The sequence below is a fragment of the Cicer arietinum genome, chromosome 2 (genome assembly GCF_000331145.2).
Source record: "Cicer arietinum cultivar CDC Frontier isolate Library 1 chromosome 2, Cicar.CDCFrontier_v2.0, whole genome shotgun sequence".
Lineage (NCBI taxonomy): Eukaryota > Viridiplantae > Streptophyta > Magnoliopsida > Fabales > Fabaceae > Cicer > Cicer arietinum.
Window position 1 is genome coordinate 15,722,991 of NC_021161.2, and position 18,833 is coordinate 15,741,823.

Consider the following 18,833-nt stretch of genomic DNA (forward strand, 5'->3'; position numbering starts at 1 on the left):
TATTTGTTTATTATTTTTTAGATTCGATTCCCCTTCATTAGAACCATTTTGATTTGTGATTCAATGGAATTTTTTATTTTTCTAGAAATTTAATGAATGTTAAGTCAAGAAAAATGAACTCTAACCCAAATTAAAAATATTGAGGGTAAAAAGATAACCACATCACCAATTTTTTCATAAGACATAAAATTGGTAAAAATCAATTCAACATATTTAACAAATGATAAATTTATACTTCATCTATAACCCATAATGAAATATAAACAAAATTAATATTTAAATATTAATATCTTAGATTAAAAATTTAGTTTAAATACATCAATTTGTTAATTAATATTTTTTATTTTTATTTTTATTTAATCTTAGAGGGAGTATAACCAGTGGCGCATCTTGAACAAAAATATTGGGGTGACCAAAATTTTAAAATTTTAATATATAAATAAAAAGTATAATATTATATTGCATATAATAATTTTAAGTTGTAAATTTACAAAAAAAAAATATATTGGAGATAGATAGTAGATTAAATTTTGGTTTATATTTTTAATAATTAAATTTAATTGGAATTTAGGCTGAAAATTTTATTTTAGTTTATAATTATAGGAGTTGCTTTTGTAATTTTTTTTATAAATTATTCCCTTTATAATAGACATCTAGATATAATTTTTTCTACAAAAAAATTGTGTATTTGATTCATCTTCAAGATTTTGGAGACCCTGTTCTAATCTTAAAAGTTGAGCATAATAAAAAAAATATATAATTTTAATAATTAAAAAAATTAGTAAAATAAATTTTATTTTATATACACGTACAAATTATGCAATGAATCTACACATATCAATCTATATAATACAATCTGATGTATGTCATTTGATTAGGTTAATTAGTGTAACAAGAGAAGATACACACATATATATCATGTCATATTAACTTATTAAACTAAATAACAACGATAACCCAACAACCACAATTCAATTCATAAAAATAATTCTACTCATAAAATATATTGATTATCTCAAAATTACAATAACATGCTCCACAATATCTATATTAATTTTAAAATTTGAGTACATAAAATACATATATAAAATTTTAGATCAGTTTGCACAATATTAACGTTCGACGACCTTGATTTGGTACATAATATATATGAAATAGATTAATTATGGTTGACAAACTTATCATTTAAATGTCTATTGTAAATAAAAGTAAGAGTAATATTATTTTTTTAAAAGATTATTATAACAAATAAAATATCTCATATAAATAAAATAAAAATAGTAATATTTTTTAGAAATTATTGAAATTTTTGAGATGACCAACATCATGATGTATTCTAGAGAAGCTCTGAAGCTGAAGCTGAATATAACTTAGCAACAATCAAAATAATTCTTCTAAAATATAGAGAATTAAAATGAGTTTCAAATGAAAGATTAAGATTCTAAACTATATTTCAACTTAAAATTAATAATATTTTTAAATAGTGTATATATATATAGGTTTTTTTGTTGACAAAAAGCTTTAAAAGTTATTAATCTTAAAAAAGTCACGTACTAAACAAGGGTATATCTGGAAATACTGAAAAATGAAGGCCCAACCCAAGCGCTAAAAAACCCTAATCATATAAATTCATATACTCCCGTTTTCCTGCTCATCACTCAGATCATTGCCGAACGGAAGCAGTCCGAAATCCAGCAAGTACGTTTTCATTCCCTCGTATCCTTTTCAATTTCCTCATTTTGTTGTTAATTTGTGTAACTTACTATCTTGTTACCTTATTCGTGTTAATTTTTCATTCAGATATGAAGATCATCGCGGCGTATTTGCTGGCCGTTTTGGGCGGTAAAGCAGCCCCTACCTCTGATGATATCAAACACATCCTCACTTCAGGTTGTTATTCCTAATTCTTTTCATCTTTTTCCATGAATTTTATTATTATGTTTTCATTACGCAGTTATTTTTGTATTGTCTTCAGTGCTAGAATGTAAGTATAATGTCCCGTTTTTTTTTATTTTATTTTCTTCTTAGAATTATAAATTGACAATAGGTTGAATCATAATCGAACATTGAAATTATGATATGTTTAATGTCTATTCTGTTTCTATCGATTGGAAGTATCAAAACAATTTTTTTCATTACCATAGTTGACTTAGGATTTTAACCTGGAAATCGACGCAATGACTTTCACCTTATGTTGAATATTTAGTATTTTCTAGTGTGAGTATTGAAACATTGGATGACAGCGATCAAAACGTTGAATTTTGAGTTTACTTAACTAGAAAATTGAATTTCGATTTGAATATACTGATTTATTTTCTGTTTTTTTGTTTTTTAATATTAACGTTCTATTTATAATTGAATATTTACTCCATAAAAAAGTGACCCAATTTTTACTGAATTTCAATGTATCTCAAAACAAAACAAAAACGAATTCTGAATTGTATGGTATGAATTTTTGTGTGACATATAGTTGGAATTGAGGCCGAGGATGAGAAGATTGAGTTGCTCTTGGGTGAAGTCAAGGGAAAAGATTTTGCCGAGCTAATTGCTAGTGGAAGAGAAAAGTTGTCTTCAGTGCCATCTGGTGGAGGTGCTGTTGCTGTTTCTGCTGCACCTGGTGGAGGTGCTGCAGCAGCTGCTGCACCTGCTGCTGAAGCCAAGGAAGAAAAGAAGGTTGAAGAAAAAGAAGAATCTGATGATGTAAGTTTATAAAGTTTTAGCTCCTTTATCTGTTGTTATTTAGTGAATTTACGATTCTCTTCTCTAACCAAGGAATATATCTTGTCATATTTGTTTTACAGGACATGGGCTTCAGTTTGTTCGACTAAAAGGTCTGATCTTTTTGCCGGAAAATTTGCAATTCCTGTTAGAGTTGTAGTTGAAACACAACATTTTGTTAATTTTGAGTTATTACTTGTATTAGGTTCTGTTGGATTTTCCTTTTCAATTGAGACATTTTAGTAGTGTCAAGTGTCTGATATAATTTGATTTGCTTGACCTATTGTTAAATTTTATTTTATTTTATTTTATGCTTTATATTGTTGCTGGTACCTTGATAACCAAGAAATTTATTATTGAAATTCTATGCATTAACTGATGCCTAAACTTTTTTTCTTTAGACTTATGGGTCAAATAAGTATTCCTTTTATTACCTGTAATGTTTCTTCTGAATCGAGCCCCTGAATTTTTGGTTGAGTCGGGTCTCTCCCAAGTTTTAATTCATTACACTCATTTACTTTTTTTCCCTCTTGGCGGTATATAGATATAGGTATCTAACGGACAGAAGCTAGTTCCATTGTTTTGTTAGTCTCGATATGATTATTATACTTGAGTCTAATAGTTTATAATTAAATATGAATTTATGATATATTGATTATTGTTGAGTTTAATTGATTTTGCCATTTAAATTGATTTTAACTTGAATATAAATTTCTTGGTTTTGGTCTCTAAAATTGATTTTTGGCTTTAGGTTTACCATTCAACTCTTTTTTGCATGAATACATTCAAAAGTAAATTAAGTTATTTTCAACTCACGTTATAGCTGAAATTCATTTTCTTAATTGATTTAAAATCAAGTTTCGTTTCCACATGATCAAATACACTTGATTTCTGTTTGAAATTTATTTAAATATAAAAAATTTCATCTATTTGAAAGATACTAAGGTTTGTAACTTTATATCATATGATTATAACAATTTGAATATATCTGTAAGTATAGTTAAAATTTTGGCCTTCTCGTTTTCAACTTTGAATTGATTTATTTATTTGAAAGTTTGTTCGAAAGATTTATCTTTTGTTCTTCTCTTGGAGCATTATCAAAGCTTATAAAATCATTGACTTTTGGTATCTATGATTTCTTCGAACATTGTCACGCATTAAGATATTTTCTATATTTTTTAAAATCGCAACTTATTTGTCAACAAATATTCTCACCACGTTAGTAAGTGACAATTACTAAGTGACATAATTAATAGGTTAAACTTTAAAAAAGGTCAAACAGATACCTTAATTTGTGCTGGTTGATGCAATTTGACTGACGTGTAGCCACTCCGACGAAAATTAGGAAACCAAATTAATTTTTTTTTAAATATATTTTTATTCATCAAATTTAAAATTATATCACCACATAATACAACGTCCTTATTAATTTTTTTTTAAAATACATTTTTATTCATCAAATTTAACGTTATATCAACACATAATACAATAATGTTGTTCTTAAATCAATACATAAAATAACATTCTCACAACGGTTTCATTATCTAAATACCTTACATATCAAAATACGGGATATATTGGATTTTTTTTATCTAACATTATATCAACACATAATACAATAATGTTGTTCTTAAATCAATACATAAAATAACATTCTCACATCGGTTTCATTACCTAAACACCTTACATATCAAAATACGGGATATATTGAATTTTTTTTATCTATTTTGTAGTAAAAACAAGAAATTTTAAAAAGCATTGACTTTTAATGATCTTTAAATTAATTTGGAGAAAGAAGAAATGAAGCGGGGAAAGCTTTCAAGGACTATATACAACTCATGGAACACAAATCTCCATATTAACAAGGTTGTGAAGAAGAAGACTAACTAATTTTGTTCACTATGTTTACCTATTTTGAAGAAACAACAAGAAATTAAAAAAGATTAAGTTTTGGTGAACCTTAAATTGATTTGGGGAAGAATTTGGTGAACCCTAGATTGATTTGGGGAAGAAGTGAAGTGGAAAAAGGCTATATAGGCTTATATGCCCCATCACAACAACTATATGCAACATATACACCACATCGCTAAAGTTTAACACCGTATACCACTAACTTAACCGAAGGAACCAAATTGCTTTAATTTATGTAAGTTAAAAGACCAATTTAACCGATTTAAATTTAAATGATCAAATTAAAATTTTAAAATAAATTATGAGACAAAAAATATTTAAGCTTAATTAATATTGGTGTCTTCTAGTGCCGAGACAACTTACCAAATGATCCAAGACGCTGTTCAACAGAGACAAGATTTTTATCAGATAAGTTTTAAATTTTTATCGGATGAGCTTAAAATTTATCGGATAAGTTTTAAATTTTTTTCTTAAAGTCAGATTTTAAGAAAATCATTTTTGACACCAAAAGAAACAAGCAATCCAACAATATAGATAATTGAAGCTTAACTTGCTTCTAGCTATATTACTAACAAAATCACATGTTGAAATACTTCCTTAAACTGCTTGAGTTGTATTCAACATCTATAAATAAATTTGAACTTTCATTAAATCTGGGATGTGTGATTCAGTTTGACTATGTTTTTTTTTCTCTTTGAAAGTCTCAACTTCTTGGTAACGATAGTTTAATCCAATATTAAAAATATCATTAAAGAAGTGACATAACAAACACCAAAAACATAAAAACACAAATCAATATTTTGAAGCACAATACGATTATTATTGCAAGATTAAATTGATATTATCAAACTGAATATTTGACCATACATTTATTCTTTTGAATAGTTTCGATTTTATTTCTTAACAAACTATTTTTGTTATTTCTTGATTTTTTTTAAAATAGCAACAGAAAAAAAAAAAAGAATGGATTAAAAACATAAAACAAGTCAAATCAACCAAAAAGGTTTTCTAGTGGTACCCAACATTTAGTCTCACACAATAAAAAGTTGAATTGTGTTGAGTGTTTTAAATTTTATTAAAACTTTTTAACTTTGAGTTATTTATCAAAAGTTTATTTTCATTTTATCTATGAATTTTTTGTTTGGAAGAAGTTGAAAATATGACATATAGAACTAAAACCTGAAAATAAAGAGACAAGAGAAAGAGCAAAGCACACAAGATTTTTCTACTAGTTCCTAGCAATTGTTTGTACATTTAATTCTTTTATTTCAAAGAGATTTTACCTTATTACAATTGATTACTTAATTCACTATAATCAACATATTAAATAGTTACAAGTATTCTCTACGCCTCTTCAAACTCCATGTAATATTTCTTCAAGTCTCACTAGGCTCTGCGACGTGTTTTATTTCCTTAAGCCACCTCATCATGCTTTATGACATGTATTATTTCTTCAAGGCTCACTAGACACTACGACATGTATTATTTATTCAAGTTTCACCAGACTGACACCAACTGATTTTCTCAACAATTCGAAAACAACCTTATTGAGGAGTACGAGTATTCTCTAAGCCTCTCCATGTGTGTATCACATTATCTTTAAAATGAATTACTATCAGCCATTATCAAACATTTACAAATGGAGTGTATCTATGACACATTTCTCGAGCTAATTATCTAAATAAATATAACATTTCTGCCGCTAATTGGTGGTTGAATCATTATGTGTAGCTTAATTATCATTAGATTATTTATTCTTCTGCCATCTTTTTGTATCATCATAAGTTCTCTTTTCTTCTCTTTCATCATTTTCTTTTCCTGAGTTGTTTATCAGATGCTACATTCACATTTAAATAAAAGTCAGAGGATAAATTGTTCTCTTATTATGTATTGTTTTATTATTATAAAAACACCAAGAGTAAGTACTATTTCAAAGCCAATTTGATTTCCACAAATTTAACATTACATGTTTATCAAATTTTGGGTGACCCCTTGAATTTTGCAAAGCATATATTTGTTTGCTAGAATATTGTTCATGTGTCTGCATATATATTTTTGGAGAGTTCTCCACAAAAATATTTTTATTTATAAAAAGAAAACATTATTCATCTATTGAATGATTATTTGTCATCATAAAAATGGGATAAATTGTTTGAATCAATTTGGTTCTAAAACAATGCTTACTTTGGTGATTAGATGACAACAAAACAATATATAAGAAGAAAACATTTTATTCTCTGACGATTGCTTTAAGTAGAGTAGGGAAACATGTAGACTCGAACCTAATTGAATACCTCTAAGAGAATTAAAAGTGAATTTTATAATCTATTCGAAACTTTTGTAAAATTAGAAACTTTCGAAATATAATTTTACATAAATAAGTATCAATTTCGAAACTTTCGATGAATATGAAAGTTTCGAAGTTAACATTTCCAGAAAGTTTCAAAAGTTTGGAAGAATTTGAAACTTCCGAAATGAAAATTTCCGAAATGAATAATCATTCAGAACTTTCGTTGAATCTGAAAGTTCCGAAATGAAAATTTTGAAAGTTTGGATGAATGTGAAACTTCCGAAACATATATCCTTCGAAAATTTCAAACATTCAAAATAAGTCAGTTTCGAAAGTTTCAAAAAATTCCAAACTTTCGAAATTTTCAATTCATTTTTAGAAAATCCGAAAGTTTCGAAATGCTATTTTCCAGATCATCTGAAACTTTCGAAACTTTAGATAAATTTGAAAGTTCTGAAGTGTGATTTTCCAAAAAACATCAAAACTTTCGAAAATTTTGATGAATTTGAAATTTCCGAAATTAGATATCAAATTTAATACTATTAATTTATTACTATAAATAAATTATTATTTATTACTATTTATTACTAATAAAAATGCATTTCAGAACTTTCCATGAATACCAAAGTTTCGAAATTGAAAAACTTTATGTTTCTGAATTTTATATTTCGAAACTTTCAGATAGTTAGAAAATTTTGAAGGTTTCTGCATTTCGAAAGTTTCAAAATTTTGGGAAAAAATGAATTTCGAAAGTTTCATGTTCATGAAAACTTTCGAAATTTGGAATATTAATATTTCGAAAATTTCAAAGTTTCAAAATTTATATTACTTTTGGATTTCGAAAGTTTCAAAGGTTCGAATGTTTGCAAATTTTGAAAGTTTCAAAGGTTCAAATGTTTGCAAATGTGATTCGGACAATTCATACTTTCAAATAAAATTGATGAAAAAAAGAAGAGAAATTTTTTGGTGGTTTTTATTAGTAATATTAAGGACAATCTGGTATTTTCCTTGACAATGGGGGGTGAGAGGTACAAGTGGAGGGGTGCACGGTACAAAACCCCTCCACTTGTACCTCTCACCCCGCCATTATCAAGGGAAATACCAGATTGTCCTTAATATTACTAGTAAAAACCACCAAAAAAATTCTCTTCCTTTTTTCATCCATTTTATTCGAAAGTTTGAATTGTTCGAATCACATTTGCAAACATTCGAACCTTTGAAACTTTCGAAATCCAAAAGTAATATAAATTTCGAAACTTTGAAATCTTCAAAACCAAATTTCAAAAGTTTTCATGAACATGAAACTTTCGAAGTTCATTTTTTCCCAAAATTTTGAAACTTTCAAAAGTTTGCATGAACATGAAACTTTCGAAATGTAGAAATCTTCGAAACTTTTTAACAATCTGAGAGTTTTGAAATATAAAATTCAGAAACATAAAGTTTTTCAGTTTCGAATCTTTGGTATTCATTGAAAGTTCTGAAATGCATTTTTATTAGTAATAAATAGTAATAAATAGTAATAAATTTATAATAATAAATTTATAGTAATAAATAATAATATATTTATAGTAATAAATTAATAGTATTAAATTTGATATCTAATTTCGGAAGTTTCAAATTCATCAAAATTTACGAAAGTTTTGATGTTTTCTGGAAAATCACACTTCAGAACTTTTAAATTTATCTAAAGTTTCGAAAATTTCAGAGGATCTAGAAAATAGCATTTCGAAACTTTTGGATTTTCTAAAAATAAATTGAAAATTTCGAAAGTTTGGAATTTTATGAAACTTTCGAAACTGACTTATTTCGAATGTTTGAAATTTTCGAAGGATATGTGTTTCGGAAGTTTCATATTCATCCAAACTTTCGATTTTTTTTTGAAATTTTCATTTCAGAACTTTTAGATTCAACGAAAGTTTCTAATGATATGTGTTTCGGAAGTTTCAAATTCTTCCAAACTTTTGAATTTTTTTGGAAATGTTAACTTCGAAACTTTCATATTCATCGAAAGTTTTGAAATTGATAATTATTTATGTAAAATTATATTTCGAAAGTTTTTAATTTTTCAAAAGTTTTGAATAGATTATAAAATTCACTTTTAATTATTTCGAAAGTTTGAAACTTTCAAATATTAAGAAATTTTTTGTAAGTTTTGAAAGTGAGGGTGAGAAAAGAGAGTGGTATTTTTTTCTTCATGATTCCATAGATTAAACTAATAATCCATCCTTCAGCATTTTTCAATGGTCTCGATATAAGTTTAAACGGACATCCACACCTTTTAGTTGAAGTACTTGTGTTATTTTTATTTGACTTATATTGTCCACCTCTATCACAACCAAGAATTAATTTTGACTTTCTTCCTCTCTTTCCAGTCTCTACGTCTGATCGAGTAATGATAACTGCTACTCGATTTTGTCGGCCGATCTCTCTTGTCCATGATATGACAGCTTTTCGTGACTAAAAAATTTGATCAGTTGTAAATGCTTCAGTTAAATCTATAAATATTGGTTGTGTGTTTTCCATCCCTATTCCAAAAAAATAAATAAATAAATAAATAAATTTATTAACTACCAAATTTTTGAAATTTCTGGATTAACTACCGAAAATTTAAAAAATGAAATTTCCGGTGAAGAAAACATAACTACCGGATTTTTCAAAAATTTTCAAAAATCCAGTATTGAAAATGTAACTACCGAAAATTTCTTTGACCAAATTTCCGGTATTACAAATAACTACCGGAAATTTAGTTGCCAAAATTAAACCTAGCGGAAATTTCGTTGAGAGGGTGAGATTTTGGAGTAATTTTTTTTTATACCACTCACGTGAATAAATTTATTAAGGATAAAATTGAGTTTTTATCAAATTGGGGAGTACAAGTTTAATTGGGGGGTACAAAAGCTAACATTCCTGGTTTGGTTATGAACTTTCATAATTTGGACTGCATTAATTTTTTTAAAACTTTTCAAAACAGCCCAACGAATTTGCAATTTCTTTTATAACCAAAAATTGATGTTTTTGTCTTTTCGATATGGTGTTTTTTGGGCCTTCACAAAATGGTTTATAACGTTTTAAATATAAATAATTGATTTTTAAACCTATAATTTCTATAAAAAAATATGTATATAGCAATAAGAAACATCTTTAAAATATGACATCCATGTGCAACAATTAGCAATATGCAAGAGCCTGTAATAGCATCCATGCATACAGAATCGCATGATACCTGACATAATCATAAACTAAACTCAGTAATAAGTTATATCTAAGTTTTTTCCTGCTTGACTTCATTATATCCCTAGATGTTCAGTTTCAGTACTTGGCCACAATTATCATTAATCTTTGCAGTCCCAACAATTAAAAAGTTCTAAACATATTTCAGAACAACAATTATAAATCAGAATTGTTCGATGTAATTCAAATTGATTAGTAATTAGCTAGTTAAAGTATGGTTAGAAGTTAGTTAGAATATAGTTAGAAGGTGGTTAAGTTTGTTAAAACTCATTTACTAGAAAACTGCTTCTATAAAAGCCAAGATCAATGTAATGCAGATTAATGATCAACCCAATACTGAACCGGGATCAATCTTTACACCACAATCAATCTTCGTTTTCTGACTTTTCTATTTTCTTCTCTTTTCTTCTCAATTTCAATTCCTCTCAAATATACAACCTGTTCTAACAATTGGCATCAAGAGCTTGGGTTCTAGACATTGGGAAACACGAGTGCATGTGTGAGGGGGAATCAAAATTGGGAAACACAAGTGTGAGTGAAAGAAAAGAAAGAAGAAATGAATGGAGGAGGATTTCCATCGAATTTTCCAATTCTGAATGGGAAGAACTGGGAGAGGTGGTCTGCATCAATGAGATCGTTGTTGGGAGCTCAAGAAGTGTTTGAGATTGTTCAAGATGGCTATGAACAACTTGGTGCGAATCCAACAGAAAGACAACAAACAATTTTCAAAGATTGCAATAAAAGAGATTGCAAGGCATTGTTTTACATCCAGCAAAGTGTGGATTCAAACAATTTTGAAAGGATCTCAAAGGTATCTACATCAAAAGAGGCATGGGATATCTTGGTGAAGTATTACACAGGTGATGAAAAAACCAAGAAGATCAAACTTCAAATGCTAAGAAGAAAGTATGAATTACTGCAAATGGAGAACAATGAGAATGTGATTGACTATTTCAATCGAGTGCAGACAATCACTAATCAGATGAAAGCCAATGGAGAAGTGATGACAGAGGTTATGATCATTGAAAAGATTATGAGGGCACTAACACAAAGATACGATCACATAGTGGTGGCAATTGAAGAATCAAAGAATCTTGATACAATGAAGCTGAAAGATCTGCAAAGCTCCCTAGAAGCTTATGAATTAAGGGTAAAAGAAAGAGATGAGGCACACACACAAACACATACACTTCAAGCTCAGATCAGTAGGAAGTCCAATCAAGATGGAGTAAAAAACAAGAAGTGGAAGGGCAAGTCAAAATGGTACCAGAAACAGGATCAAGATGAGGAGGCTGGAGGCTCAAGAAGTCAGCAAAATAGTGACAATAAAAGCAAGAAACCTTATGGAAAAAAGAGATTTGACAAAAGGAAGGTCCAATGTTATAATTGTCAAATATATGGGCATTTTACAGATGAATGCAGATCCAAGAAAGTACAAAGAGATGATGGTGAAGCTCAATTAGCCCAGGCAGACAGTTCTGACTCAAATGAAGTGCTGCTGATGGCATCTACAAGCATGGAGGATGACTGTCCTGGATTATGGTATCTAGACACAGGGTGCTCGAATCACATGACTGACCATAAAGAGTGGTTTGTAAGCATTGATGCTAAGGTGAAAAGGGAGATCAGATTTGCAGATAACAGTTCTGTAACAGCAGAAGGAATATGAAAAGTGTTAATTCAAAGAAGATATGGTAAACAATCATTCATATGTGATGTGTTGTATGTGCTAAACACGAAGAACAATTTGTTAAGCCTTGGACAACTGCTTGAAAAGGGATATTCTATGAAGATGGAGCAGGGTGAAATGAGATTGTTTGATGATTCAAGAAGATTGATCTTGAAGGCACCACTATCAAAAAAATAGAACCTTCAAGATTGATATCCAGATCAATGAGAGCAAATGTCTAGCTGCTGAAGTCTTGAATGAAGATTGGTTGTGGCATAAGAGATTTGGACATTTAAATTTCAGAAGTCTTCAAATGTTGCATAACAAGAGAATGGTACAAGGAATTCCCAGAATTGAAATGCCAAAGGAGCTGTGTGAAGAATGCTGTCAGGCCAAACAACATAGAAACGTATTCAAGGCTGAAGTGCCAACTCGATCTTCAAGAATGATGGAGATAATCTACTCTGATGTGTGTGGTCCTTTTGAAAAAGTATCAATAGGAGGTAATCATTACTTTGCATCATTCATTGATGATTTTACAAGGAAAATTTTACAAAGTGGCCTTAGTACGAAAATCATCAGAACATATGGAAGAGGAGAATACAACTCTCATGAATTCAATAGTTTTTGTGAAAAAGAAGGGATACTGCATGAAGTAACTGCACCATACACTCCCCAACATAATGGCACAGCTGAAAGGAGAAACAAAACCATAATGAACATGGCTAGGAGTATGTTAAAAGGGAAGAAAGTGCCTCATTTCTTCTGGGGGAAGCAGTATCAATTGCAGTGTACATATTAAATAGGTGTCCAACCAAGAGACTGGGCACAAGGACACCTGAAGAAGCTTGGACTGGAAGAAAGCCAGTTGTGAAGCACTTGAGAGTGTTTGGCTCATTGTGCTTCAGTCATGTACCAGCTCAAAACAGGAGGAAAATTGATGACAGGGCTGAACAAATGGGGTTGTTGGGATATGATGTCACTGGGGCTTACAAGCTGTATAATCCAAACAAGAACAAAGTAGTGATAAGCAGAGACATACTAGTGGATGAATCAAGAGGTTGAGACTGGACAATGAATGCAATCAGCCCAAGCATACCAACCAGACCAGCCAGTAGTGTAGTAGCAGTTGAACTGGTTGAGGACCAGCCAGCAAAGGTAGCAGATCAACCTGATTTTGAACCTGTGAGGAGGTCTGCAAGAGCTAGACAACCTTCAATCATATTGCAGCAATATGAAGTAACATCTGACTCAACCATCAATGCAGATGGATAATTAATTCATTTTTCCTTGCTTGCTGAATCAAAACCAATAAGTGATGAAGAAGCATTAACTGATCCTAGATGGATATCAGCAATGGATGAGGAGCTTGAAGCCATAGAAAAGAACAAAACATGGGAGCCGATGACCCTACCAGTGAGCAAAAGACCTATTGATGTGAAATGGGTTTATAAACTGAAATTGAAACCTGATGGGCAGATTTCAAGGTACAAGGCCAGACTTGTAGTAAAGGGATTTTTGCAAAAACATGGGTTGGACTATGATGAGGTATTTGCTCCAGTAGCAAGAATTGAAACAGTAAGAATGGTAGTTTCAATTGCTAGCTACAAAGGTTGGTCTATGCATCAATTGGATGTTAAATCAGCCTTCCTCAATGGCTCATTAGATGAAGAAGTGTATGTGAACCTGCCCCCTAGATATGTGAAAACAGGCAAAGAAGATCATGCATGTTTACAAATTGAAGAAAGCCTTATATGGCCTGAAACAAGCACCTAGAGCTTGGAACAAGAGAATTGACAGATTTCTCATAGAGCAGCAATTTGAAAAGTGTGCGAATGAGCGTGAAGTGTGTGTCAAGAAGGGAGCAGCAGCACCTGCACTGCTGATATGCCTCTATGTTGATGATTTACTGCTAACCAGCAGCGATGAGGTGAAAATCAGTGAGTTCAAATTCAGAATGGAGAAAGAATTTGAGATGACTGATTTAGGCGTGCTGGCATATTTCCTTGGTATTGAATTTGAAACCAGAAAAAATGGAATTTTTATGCATCAAAGGAAGTATGCAAGTGATGTATTAAAAATGTTTAAAATGCAAGATTGCAATGGAAGCAGCACTCCATCAGAATTAGGGCTGGTGTTGTCCAAAGAAGGCAACGATGAGTTGATTGATCCTACAACCTTCAAGCAAATTATAGGATCCTTGAGATACTTATGCAACACTAGGCCAGATATCTCATATAGTGTTCTGATTAGTAGGTACATGGAGAAGCCTAGGACATCACACTACATGGCAGCAAAAAGAATTTTGAGATACATAAAAGAGACCATCGAACTGGGTCTGCTGTATTCCACAAAACTAGATGAAAAGGAAGCTGGACTTATTGGCTTCACTGATGCTGATTGGTGTGGAGATTTGGATGATAGAAAGAGTACCACGGGCTATGTATTTACAATCAATAACTCACCAATATCATGGTGTTCAAAGAAGCAAAACATAGTAGCATTGTCCACATGTGAAGCTGAATATGTGGCTGCATCTATGGGAGCATGCCAAGCTGTGTGGCTGGCAAAATTAATGGCAAAACTGGGACTGAGAAGTGATAATGCAGTAAAGATGAAGATATGCAACAAATCAGCCATAGACCTAGCAAGACATCCAAGTGTCCATGGGAGGAGCAATCACATAGAAACAAGATTTCATTTCCTAAGGGATCAAGTAATGAAGAGCAAGATAAAGCTGGAACACTGCAATACAAATGAACAAAAGGATGACATATTAACAAAAGGCTTGAAGAGAGTGAAGTTCCAAGAGATGAGGATCAAACTTGGATTAACTTCAAATTGAATCACTTTGAATTAGGGGGCATGTTGGATGTAATTCAAATTGATTAGTAATTAGGTAGTTAGAGTATGGTTAGAAGTTAGTTAGAATATAGTTAGAAGGTGGTTAAGTTTGTTGAAACTCATTTACTAGAAAGCTGCTTCTATACAAGCAAAGATCAAAGTAATGCAGATTAATGATCAATCCAATACTGAACCAGGATCAATCTTTACACCACGAAGATCAATCTTCGTTTTCTGACTTTTCTATTTTCTTCTCTTTTCTTCTCAATTTCAATTCCTCTCAAATATACAACTTGTTCTAACAAGAATTACATTCAATTCAGCAGTTTAGATTTGTGATTTCTTGCTACTGCACTGACAGTGCCACCATGGCACAACTATTCTTTAATTCTTCAAATCAAATTAGGCAAAAAAAAAAAAGAATAATAAAAAACTCTAACAAATACTCAGTTAACAACAACCATAATGCTTCAATAAATCACTCATTAGCACAGTCTTAAAGTTAGTCACCAAGCATGGTTCTTCAATTCTTTCACATCAAACTCACTTGGGCTGAAAAATAACATCATCAAATTAATTAATAACAACAAACTAAGCCATCAATCAACAAGCTCATATTAGTATAAGTTAAGTTACTCACCCATTCAAACAGTAGAATATCATTGGACAAACTTCATAATCCCCACAATCATTCAAATTTCACACAAGTTCCTGTAACATAGGAAATGGTTAGAAAATGAATGCCAAAAGTGATGATAAAAGTAAGCACAAATTGTAAATGACATCAAATTTGGCTAACTTCCATTAAGCACTTTGTTACATATTATTCAATCCTTAATAACAAAAACTTACCATCAATACTTAATACCAAAAAGGATAGCATCAAACAAACATGTTTCTACCAATCAGTTTGGTAGCACTACACAGTAATGGGAAGCAACAACAAGCAACTGACAAAAACAAGCAGCCAATTGGTACATGGCAAATTTTTAATATCCCTTAATGACAATTTAAATATATAATATAAAACAGATTTATAATATAATTCTTACTGCTGGATCTGTCATATTCAGAGTTTGAAGTCCAGATTCAAGAGATAAGCCAAATCAACTTTCAGCAGACTATGGTCAACTTTGGCCTTATCTTGGAATTGAAAACAAAGCACCTCCTCACCACAATTTCCCATAGGGATTATCCTTCTGTTCTTCCTCCTTATCCTAAACTCCCTCTTCCTTCAACCTCCTCATTTTCTAACAATTTGTCTCCTTCCAAATAACTTTGTCTTATGGGTGGCCTTTTTTTTTCTTTCTTTTTTATGGTTGACAGATATTGGGGGAGAAAGATTATGAGCTGGAATAGTTGATTGTCAACTTTTGGGGAAGCTTTAGAGGATATTTTTGAAACATCTTTATTTCAATCCTCTGTTTATTTTATGATTAATATTTTTTTCCTTCTTCTGTTTTGAACCAATTTGTAGTTATTTCTCTTTTAAACATTAATGAAAACAAAATTGTCATCATAAAAAAAGGGGAGATAGTTAAGACGAAATCTCCCTTAAATGTTTTAATGATAACAAAATTGTTTTAAAGATCAAAGATTCTTATTATATGTGTCGTCTAACTTGTGCTCTTGAGTGTATCCATTTTTAGAAAATTGATCATTTATATTCGTAATCAAATGAATATTCTAAAGATATTAATCTATCATCTAAGGAGGATAATGCTACTATTAGCTCAAACATCCAAAATAATCAAAATAACAATAAGGACAACAAGCTGCAAAAAATTGATTAAAGAAGACTTGTACAAGTGTTAGAGGATAAACAACACAAATTTGAGGATGAACTTTGTTCTCTAATCATTCTCGCACATGGGAAAAATAAGTGAAAGTACAAAGGTACAAAAAGTGGTGTCATTGACTTGTAATGCAAGCCACTTCAATTTGGTGGAAAAAGGAAAAGCCAAAAAGCACATGTTACATTAGAAATAATGAAAGCTTCATCGTCGTACTAACCAGATTCGAGGATGGACCACCGTACTCATCATCTCAACCTTCTTATAACAATGACAGAGCTGGAAAGGCATATTTTCAATTCTAAACAAGGTCAATGGGAAATCATCTAAGTCTCCATTAGATAATTGTACTTCTCTTCATATTTGACGCTTCATGGTTTCTATAAATTGAGATGATCCCATCATCGAAATATAAGCAAGAGATATACAATCAAAAAAATCAAAGTTATGATAAAACAATCCCATCCTTAACATGCTTCCTATTAATCTTAAATATATCACTGAATCATTCTTTTAGAAAATATATTATAGTGTAGACCCATTCATAAAAACCTCTCAAAAACCTGTATATCCTTAAGTTAAGATTAATTTGTTGAAATTTGTGTAAGGTCTGTAATATAAGAAAAGAAAATGTTTACGTAAGTCTGGTGGGGCTATGATAATACATAGTGAAAAGAATTTAATCAAAGGATTGGCCTTTTGAGCCACAGTGAAAAACTCACAAGTGAGTGAGGACTAGATGTAACCTATTTAGGGTGAACCAGTATAAATTTGTATATGTGATTCTCTAAACACTTATCTCTTTATTTTATCTCATTCCTATTTAGTTCTAGACATCTATCCTCTAATATTGATCACACAGAGGATACTAATTTAAAAAGAAGAAAAAAAGGGAATACCACTATTCAACTCCCCTTCTAGTTAAATAAACAAATGAATCGGTCGGGTGCGGGTATACCAGATTGTTTTTATCCAAAATTGAACTCGCCTACACCAACCTATATAAAACTAGTTGTTCACAATTGTGACCCGACCTACACGCTTTGACCCACTTGCACCACTTTTTTCCTCTTCGGTCCAATCGAGTTTTGTCGAGTCCAACCTTTTTGCCCACCCATAACTTTAAGTATGTAGGGAATACATTCAACATATCAAACTCAAGAAGAACAAAACTCACATGATAGTAATCATCTAGTTATTATCGTATGATGATCTCAACCTTCAAAGTGTTGAGACAAAATCTCTCTCAATTGGTTTTAATGATAACAAAATTAACTAAAAGATTATGATTGTGTTTAATGACTAATCTGTACTTTTGAGTGTATTTATATAAGTAAACAGGTTATCCTTCATTAAGGAAAAAGAAGAAAATTCTGAGTTAAATGCTAAGTATGAAAATGCCGAGGATGGCCTCACGAGCTGGAGAAACTGCAGTTCTGCATCCTCGCTGATTTGAATTCATTAAACAAAGGCATAATAGTATTAAAGAATGAATTATTCGAATTCATTCAACAAAGGCAGAATAGTATTAAAGAATGAATTGTTTGATTCATTCAATAAAGGCAAAATACTATTAAAAATGATTAAAGAAAGGCCTTTGAAGAAAAGTAGCAAGAATGCAAAAGAAAGGTATGAGGAATGATGATATTAGCATGTGCCTATAGTCAACATCTTGAAAAGCATCCCAAGACTTTATGAAATCAACTCATCATGTCATAGGCAAAAGGCTACATGTACTATTATGTGATTTAAAAAGATTATAAAGTCAATCTTCAAAAAGGCAACAACAAACAAGTCCTAAATAAAATTGATCACATGTCTTAAGGCAAGGAAAGAAGAAAAAGACTTCACGTGAAGCCTTCACAAAGCCTTGAAGAAAGGAATGATAAGGACATCACATGTTCTTACAAGGCATTAAATGGAGGAAAGAGCAAAAAGCTCACATGTGAAGCTTTATCAAGGCATTGAAGAAAGAGAATGAAAATGACTCCACACAATATTCAAACATTAAAGAAAGGAAAAAGAAAAGGACATCACGTGTCCCCAACTGCCAAGAAAACAGTACCTCGTACTTGAACATGAAATGCATATATCCAATGAGCTGAATGGCATTTTCGTAAATATGAAGAAAAACCTTGGCATTTCTCAAATGGATTTTCCAACGGTCATAAAAGGCTTGGCATATGAAATGAACATTACAAGACCTCTATAAGTTGCAGCAAGCTGATCTTCATCAATAGACACAACACATTGCATTAAAAAAGATCAAAGATCTTAAAGCTTTCAAGAAGCAACATCCATTATATCTTCATACTTTCTACAAATCCTACATTAGATCTTTGTTAATCTTTTGAGAAAGTATTTAGAATCAATCACT

The 18,833-nt window shown here is 30.7% G+C and overlaps 2 protein-coding genes and 1 long non-coding RNA gene across 3 annotated transcripts; 2 read left to right on the forward strand and 1 right to left on the reverse strand.

Annotated features, from left to right (window-relative positions):
* The first annotated feature begins 1,558 nt into the window (after positions 1–1,558).
* Positions 1,559–3,050, forward strand: LOC101500808 (large ribosomal subunit protein P2y-like). The gene is made up of 4 exons (XM_004490247.4): positions 1,559–1,698; positions 1,801–1,890; positions 2,471–2,700; positions 2,802–3,050. Exons 2-4 carry the CDS (start codon positions 1,803–1,805, stop codon positions 2,826–2,828), a joined length of 345 nt encoding a protein of 114 aa, XP_004490304.1. The 5' UTR covers positions 1,559–1,698; positions 1,801–1,802; the 3' UTR covers positions 2,829–3,050.
* A 7,656-nt stretch (positions 3,051–10,706) lies between these two features.
* On the forward strand, positions 10,707–11,819 carry LOC140919363 (uncharacterized). Its single transcript, XM_073365372.1, has one exon. The coding sequence runs from the start codon at positions 10,707–10,709 to the stop codon at positions 11,817–11,819; it is 1,113 nt and encodes a 370-aa protein (XP_073221473.1).
* Positions 11,820–14,862: 3,043 nt separating this feature from the next.
* On the reverse strand, positions 14,863–15,655 carry LOC140919289 (uncharacterized). The gene is made up of 3 exons (XR_012161952.1): positions 15,516–15,655; positions 15,304–15,374; positions 14,863–15,215 (listed from the first exon to the last, which is right to left on the reverse strand). It is a non-coding gene; the product is annotated as an uncharacterized lncRNA (long non-coding RNA).
* Positions 15,656–18,833: the final 3,178 nt, after the last annotated feature.

Coding starts and splice junctions, on each gene's coding strand:
- LOC101500808 (XM_004490247.4), top strand. CDS start 1,803: ATGAAGATCATCGCGGCGTATTTGCTGGCCGTTTTGGGCGGTAAAGCA. Junction 1,891..2,470: donor CAAACACATCCTCACTTCAG/GTTGTTATTCCT, acceptor TGTGACATATAG/TTGGAATTGAGGCCGAGGAT. Junction 2,701..2,801: donor AAAAAGAAGAATCTGATGAT/GTAAGTTTATAA, acceptor TTTGTTTTACAG/GACATGGGCTTCAGTTTGTT.
- LOC140919363 (XM_073365372.1), top strand. CDS start 10,707: ATGAATGGAGGAGGATTTCCATCGAATTTTCCAATTCTGAATGGGAAG.